Genomic DNA, 8,226 nt, shown 5'->3' with positions numbered 1-8,226 from the left:
GTTAGTTTCCCGATTCCGATACAATTCCAGATTAGAATCCCATGTTGTATGTACAATTCCCCCGGGATGTTTGAATCGGATCGGATCAAATTCATTTGAATTGGTGTTTGGTTTCAAGTGTTATCAAAGTTACAATAGACTAAAGTTGTTGACAAATCTTTTCTTTTTTTGAGACGATATTGTCAGGAGAGGTAGCCACAATCCTGAATATGAACTATAAAACGGATATGGAAGATACAAAAAAAAAAAAATCTTTTTGTTTTGGGTGATGGAATTTTAGTTTTAATCACAAATTACCATTTTCCTTGTACTTAAAATCTAGGTGGTGAAACATTGTTTTGAATGAATGTTACAAAAACAAATCATTCATTAAAAGAACATATTCAAAACTTTTGCTTTGTTTGATTTTTGAGATTCTCTTAGAAGAAAATGCAGTACCTCTAATTGAATTTTTTTTCGGTAACGGATAAATTACACGTAAGATTATTAAATTATTTATAAGTTTACAATTAATTTTTCCCATCAAACTTATAGAAACCTAATAAAGAAACATAACAAAAGTTGACCGAATCTTAACTTAATTGGTATGATTATTGTTGTCAATACAAGAACACATGTGTTTGAGTGTATTGGAGTGCATTATCCTTCCATTTATGGATTAACGAGGGGCTATAGATGATTTTAGACATTGTGTGCACACAACAAAAACATTACTCATCAATACGGAAACTTAACCTTGAAATTACAATACCTTCACCTATCTCCGAACTCACATCCTGAAGATAAATAAAAAATTATTTTTCAATTTTATTTTAAGATAATTTTTAATGAAACTTTTCTATTTTAAAAGATAAAATGTTTTTAATATAATTTGAAATCCAATATTTTTAATTTAAAAATTAACTAAAGTTAAACAATTAGATGTGATTTTCAAACCTAAAATTTTTAAATATTGAATGTTATGATATTTTATTAAAAAAATTAAATAAATATAAAAAATTTTATTCTATATTAATTAGATAAGTAAAATTTTACTTTTGAATTAGAATTTTTATTCTATGTGTCATTAGATGGAGTTTTCACGTGTCAACTAATGAAGCTATCAGTGCGAGTATGCCTTGATACGCATTGAAAACAAGAAACTATTTCTCTAAATATAAATCGGTCTATTTTCTTTTTTAAATTTGACATTTTTATCAAATTTAAGTCAAATACGAATATGCCTTGATACGCAAATAATTTTTATTTTAAATTATCAAATATGTTTTAAAAAATTAAATCACTAAATTGTTAAAAATTAAAATTTTAGTGCAATTAATTTTTAATAGCTATTATATTAAAAATAAAATAAATAAAGAAATATCTTATTAATATTTAATTATGTTTATTATTTAAATTTATAGATAAACATTAAACTGTAAAAATTCAACAAATACCATCTGAATTTAAATGTAAAATAAGCAAACAAGCTGAACACTACCATTAAAAAAAACTTAGAAAAATTTCAAAACTTAGAAGAACTCAAAAAAAAAAAGAAGAGAAAAGAAAATTCAAAAACACAAGACTTGGTCTTCAAAACATTCAAATTCAATCAAATTTAATTTTCTTATAACAAATTAATAAATCAAATTTAATCTAAATCTTAAATTTGAATAATTGAAATGATAAATTTATGGTAATTTGAAAAAAATAAATTAAATTAAAAATTAAATGTTAAGTACTAATATATATATATAATAAGTTAAAATATGTTTTTAAGTCATTGTACTCTTCGAGTATTGAAATTTAATCATTTTATTTTTTGGATTTTAAAATGTAAATCTAATTGTTAATACTATTAAAATTCTTTTATTGAATTTAGTTTTTTTAGTTACATAGTTACCAAGTAAATACTTTTTTAATTTTTAAAATGTCACGCTAATAAATTTAATAAAAAAATGTTAACAACTGGATTTGAATTTTGAAATTTAAAAAGTATAGGGACTAAATTCTAAAAAATAATAGTATAAGGACTAAATTTTAAATTTATGAATAATGTAAGGATTTATAGCATATTTTAACCTATAAAATAAATAATTTGTTAAAGGTTAAAATATGTTAAAATATATCATAAGTCCTTATACTCTTTTTGATTTAAAATTTAGTCCATGTACTTTTATTTTTAGGAATTTAATCATTTTACTTCTTAGATCTCAAAATACAAGTTTAACTATTTACATTGTTAAAACTATTTTGTTAAACTCGGGTTTATTGCAATGCTATCTTTCCAAATACATGGCTATCAAGTGATTTTTTTTAATTTCAAAATGTCACATGAACAAATTTAATAAAAAAAATTTAACAGGGTTAACAATTGGACTTGAATTTTAAAATCAAAAAGTAGATGACTAAATTCTTAAAAGTAAAAGTATAAGGATTAAATTCAAAATTCTAAAGAGTAAAAGGACTTATAGCATATTTTAACCGAAGAAAATCGAAAGAGAGAAAACCCAACACGGTCTTTGATATTATAAATTAAATTAATTTGTATCAAAAATTAAAGAAGAAAAAAGAAGAGAGAAAAAAATGGGAGATCAGTTAGCGAAAGGAGAAGAATTCGTGAAGAAAGCAGAGAAAAAGCTAAATGGTTGGGGCTTGTTTAGTTCTAAATACGAAGACGCCGCCGATTTATTTGATAAAGCTGCTAATTGCTTCAAGCTTGCCAAATCATGTACTTTTTTCCCCTTAATTTTTATTTTTAGTTTTTGTTATAAGGAATTAACACACTTTGCAACTTGGGTTTTTTATTTTTTCTTTTTACTATTTTCTGTTTTAATTTATTGATTATGATAGATCTTTAGTTCCGATTTACTCAAGTATCAATTTTAGTTGTTTCTGTTCAGTTAATCAATTTGAAATTTAGGGTTTTCTTTTCTAGGATCGGATTATCGATTAATTTTTATAATAGCCGTAATTTTTAATCTCTATTTTTTTTCTTCAAGGGGACAAAGCTGGATCAACTTATGTAAAGTTGGCGAATTGCCATTTGAAAGTAAGCACTTCGGATTAAATAGCATTTCGTTTGTTATTGCTAAGTAATTTAATTTGACTCTTTTGTTTGTTTTTTAAAATCTGTAGTCAGACAGCAAGCATGAAACAGCTCAAGCTTATGTTGATGCTGCTCATTGTTATAAGAAAACAGCTACAAAGGGTAAGTGTGGATTGCATATGGTTTCACTTGGTCCGGATCCATCGGGGAGTTTTAGTGTATCTATGCTTTTGACTGACTATATTTTCTTTCCAATACAGAGGCTATATCTTGCTTGCAGCAAGCAGTGAACTTGTTTTGTGATATTGGAAGGCTAAGCATGGCTGCAAGGTATTATAAGGTATTGTTTAACCATTAATATGCCAATCTGTAAAGGGAGAAAAAGAGTTTGCCGTATATTGTTTAGTTTAGTACTTATACAGCATAATTTTGCAGTGATCGTGTTTTGTTTTGAGTTAGTTCGAATTGTTTCCTCAACCTTCGTTAATAGTGTCAGCAAAATTGTTTAACTTTCATTCCTCTGTCTTGAGACATCGAACATTGAAACTAAGGGTCTGAAATAGGAAGCTAATTCTTGAGACCTAAGGAGTCAAGTCTCGAGACATGAACCCCATTGTCTCGAGACAGCTTAGTTCAAAGCAAAACTACTAAAACAGGGGAAGCATGTCTTGAGACATAGCTTCATTGTCTCGAGACACAACCTTCCATCTTGATAATTTGAGTAGGATTTGTGTCCAACTCCGTGTTTGACCTCTGGTCACTATGTACGGGCCCATTTGGTCTTGTGCTTGTACAATTCACTTGTATAACTTGAAATTTATGAATTATATTATGTTTATTGCTTTAATTTTAAAGCAAATGAATGATCACAGTCTGAGTTGCTTCGGCAATGGATGTGACATCTCATAGCCAGATCTGCCATCTGGGTCTAGTGGGGTGCCACATTTCCTCAACCATAACTTTGTATGATGATGTTAATTACAGTTATTTATAAAGACGAATGTTTTGTTGCGTGCAGGAAATTGCTGAATTATACGAGTCTGAACAGAACATTGAGCAGGCCATGGATTATTTTGAAAAGGCTGCTGATTTCTTCCAAAATGAAGACGTGTCTTCTTCTGCCAATCAATGCAAGCAGAAAGTTGCACAATTTGCTGCTCAGATAGAACAGTGAGCATATTTACTTCTAGACAACTTGTTCTTGTGATGCCTTTTTGCTGTTTTCTACTATGATGGATTATAATCGTTGACTTTTTTACTTTGCTAACACCATTGCATAAGTGTTGCCCTCATATAAAAGATATTCTTATGATATTTCTCCAGATACCAGAAAGCCATTGAGATATATGAAGAGATAGCGCGGCAATCACTTACCAATAACTTGCTGAAGTATGGAGTTAAAGGTCATCTTCTTAATGCTGGCATTTGTCAACTCTGCAAAGGTGATGTTGTAGCAATCACCAATGCGTTAGAGCGATATCAGGTTGAATTTTAGTCTCTTTTTAACATTCTAACACATTAGCTTTTTACCTTAAATTATTATGTCGAACTTATCAGTTATATGAATCTGCTTTTGCTTTCTTCAGGATCTGGATCCAACTTTTTCTGGGACGCGAGAGTATAAATTATTGGCTGTAAGTTATCATAATATTACGGTTTTACTTCTTTCCTGCAATTTACTTTTTAGTTGATAGGGTTCTGTTTGGTTCTTTTGGTGGTAAAAGTATCATGGAGGACCTTGTACTAGGAGTTAGATTGCATTTTGACCCCTATACTAAAAAATGGGCAAATTAGTCCTTGAATCTTAGTTTGAAGAGTAAATTGATCCTTTTTGTTAAAAATTTATCCATTTGTACGGAATAACCAAATACCTCATGCTGACGTATAAGGACCAGTTTTTAAAAATAGAAATAGATAAAATTTTTAGTAGAAGGACCAATTTGCTCTTTAATCTAATATACAGGGAATAATTTGCACATTTTTTGAGTGGAGGAGGCAAAATGCAATTTGACTCCTAATAAGGGCCTCATGATACTTTTACCTTCTTTTGGATTTTGCTTAAAGCATACTTGATTACCGGTTTCACTTTTTACATTCGTTTCAATGTTTCTCTATCTATCATGTTTGTTAGCTGACGATTTATTCAGTTACTCCTTGATTCTATATCAAATCTTGTCAACTTCAAGATTATACATATCCATTTGAGAATCTGGTTCTTAATCTTTGAAATACGGGTTTTAACGAACTTATGCTTTCTGACAGGACATTGCTTCTGCTATTGACGAGGAAGATGTCTCAAAGTTTACGGAAGTTGTCAAGGAATTTGATAGCATGACCCCATTGGTATGTCGATCTCCATTAATAATGCGGTTTTGACCACTGAAGTTACTATGCTAACATGTACTGTTTCCGTAAAATGCTATGCAGGATTCTTGGAAGACAACCCTTTTACTTCGAGTGAAAGAAAAGCTGAAAGCTAAAGAACTGGAAGAAGATGATCTTACCTAAAAGAGCTTTGCGTCGTGAGAGTTGCCTATGTTTCTCAGTTTTTCATTTTAATGGTGATTGCTTTGTTTTATGTGTCTGTGTGCAATTATACTCCGTATACTCTCCCTTATAACAATTATTTCCGGAAATGTTTCACTTGTTTGGCCTTAAATTTGATGATTTACGCTGATGATGATTATACTGCTGTTTCTGCTCCTTGTGTTACTGGATTTCAATTTGAGTATGTGTTTGATATGAAAACCTTGGAATTTTATTCATGCTGAAAGGAGGAGGAATTCTTTTATGGAATAATTGAATTAAAGAAATAATTCTTAAGCTGTGTGTGTGTGTATTATCTTATTTAAGATAACATTTTTATATAAATTTTGATAAATTAATAATTTGTATTATTATATCTATGTTTAACTTTGTGAACCTTGTCTATGCTGCCATTTTTTGGTGTGTTTTAAAACTTTTTTTCCCATAGCATCTCTAATATTATCATGCAAGCAAATGAAAACATGAATTTCGAGATAATTTTGTATTTGATGGGTGATGAGTAGCAAGATATTAATCCAAGTATGAAGGCTCGTATATAGGTTTGAAAGATGATGAATTTAGGTAAAAAAGAAGAAGCTTGCGCTTAAGTTTGGCTTGATTATTTTTTTTTAAGTTTGTAATATTGTATATTATTTTATTGATATATATTATGTAATTTATAACAATTAAAAATAAATTCACCGTAATATGTAAAACTATTATAATTTAAAAATTTTAAAAAAAATGATTATATCTAAAATTATAATAAATACAAATACATAAAATTATTAAATATTATATTAAAATAAATATGAATGTATATATATTTTTAAAATTTTTAAAAAATAATATCGGACTCAAGTAACATTTTGAAAGAATTTATGGTGGTTAACTTTGTTGATTATAAACGATGTTATTCTGTTGCATCAGCTATCTATACAAATGTAGATCTTTTTCAACGTTTTTGACTTCTCACAATCTGAATCTCATGAAATTAAGATATTTTACAAATTCAACTTCCAATGGCCAGATTTTTAGGTGTCGTGATGCTATTGAGTTTTTTGGGTAGGTTCATTTAGGATAAAAAGAGGGGGGGGTTCTTGAGGCACCATATAGGATCCACACATTGTTCTCTGTGGAATGTTTAGTACTATTTTGATTGGCAAACGGTTGGATTCAAGCATAGCTTCAGGAAAGCCCAACAACCCGGACCAGTAACCCAGTTGCTGAATTGTACGGATGAAGAGAAAAAAGAATTATAAAGGGATGGATGCTCCCACTCTTGAAGTTCCCTCTATGAGAAGACATCCAAAAACTGGTGACTGGTATAATAAGTCTTGTTTTTGGTTAAGTTCTGGTCTAGGATGCTCTTACTTTGAACATTTGGATGCATTAAAGTGAGATATTTGTTGATACTGGTGACGGAGGTTGAGTGTGGTTCAAACAGTTGTGCCGAGAGCCATTAGTAGTAGGAGGGCTTGGGAAGGACATGTTGGTATCTGAAGGGCTATGGAGGAAGTTGGGTAGAGTTTCACTAGAAGAGAGCTTGGAGCTTGGTGTGAGCACCACTAAATAAGTATTTTATTGTGTAGGGTTTCTAGTAAGTTTGTGGAGATCGTTTTTAATATGTGACTTGATAGAATTTGGAGTAAACTCTGTTAAATGAATATTTTATTATGAAGGATTTGTAATAAGGACATGGAGAATTCTATTAAAATGTGATAAGATATGATTTACTAGAGTACGGTGTAGGCCTCACTAAATAAATATATTATTAAGTGAGATTTGTAGTAATATCATGTTTGATGTGATTTGATGGAGTTTGGTGTAAACCCCACAAAATAGATATTTTATTATGTAAGGTTTGTAGTAAGGTCATGAAGAATTCGGTTGAGATGTGATAAAATGTCACTTGATAAATTTTGGTGTAGACCCTACTTAATAAGTATCTTATTGTGTAAGGTTTGTAGTAAGATCATAGAGAATTTTATTAAGATGTAATAAGATGCCAGTTGATCAAACTTGGTGTAGGCCTTACTAAATGAATATCTTATCATGTAACATTCCTAATAAGATTACAAAAAACCTCTATTTAGATGTGATAGAATGTGACTTGATGCTAGCGTGTAGAATTAAAATGAAAGTAGTAAACTCACGAAGGGCCTTGGATATAATAGGAGGGACTTCCAAGTGGGTCATGATGTGGTTAGGTGTAACAATTTGCAAGTGTAGTTGTTATTGGGTTAGTGGGTTTTTGTTGTCATTTTTCTTACATCAATTGAAACAAAAGATTTGGTTTCTGAATGAAATACTGTTTAGTAAATCTTGTTTTCATATGTTTAAATGTTGAAGACTGATGAAAATCTTTCATTGTTTCATGTTTACTTCACATTCCCTTCTAGCATACAGCTTATAATGTGTCCTTTCTGATTGAAGTAAGTCTTTGTATGGGGGTAATGGAGTTGATTATATATTCCGTAGTGTTTTCGTATTTTAACATGATTTGGATCAAAGAAGCGTTAGCACTATTTCTGACTCGAGTCTAGAACTTCTTGGTGGAATAACATACATTGTTTCATTAAATTCTCCAGGTACCCTGCAATGAACAAGCCTGCTGGAGTTGTCCACTTGCTAAAACATAGTAAAGATGCACAAGATGTTGACTGGGTCGT

The 8,226-nt window shown here is 29.8% G+C and overlaps 1 protein-coding gene across 1 annotated transcript; it reads left to right on the top strand.

Moving 5' to 3' along the window:
- Positions 1-2,493: 2,493 nt before the first annotated feature.
- LOC107926565 (alpha-soluble NSF attachment protein 2) lies at positions 2,494-5,714 on the top strand. Its single transcript, XM_016857447.2, has 9 exons — positions 2,494-2,710; positions 2,982-3,031; positions 3,118-3,190; positions 3,289-3,368; positions 4,047-4,198; positions 4,352-4,511; positions 4,615-4,662; positions 5,291-5,371; positions 5,456-5,714. The coding sequence occupies exons 1-9, from the start codon at positions 2,566-2,568 to the stop codon at positions 5,534-5,536; spliced, it is 870 nt and encodes a 289-aa protein (XP_016712936.1). The 5' UTR covers positions 2,494-2,565; the 3' UTR covers positions 5,537-5,714.
- Positions 5,715-8,226: the final 2,512 nt, after the last annotated feature.

The sequence above is a fragment of the Gossypium hirsutum genome, chromosome D07 (genome assembly GCF_007990345.1).
Source record: "Gossypium hirsutum isolate 1008001.06 chromosome D07, Gossypium_hirsutum_v2.1, whole genome shotgun sequence".
Lineage (NCBI taxonomy): Eukaryota > Viridiplantae > Streptophyta > Magnoliopsida > Malvales > Malvaceae > Gossypium > Gossypium hirsutum.
The sequence above is the reverse complement of the archived record's forward strand: the minus strand, read 5'-3'. Positions and strand labels throughout refer to the sequence as shown.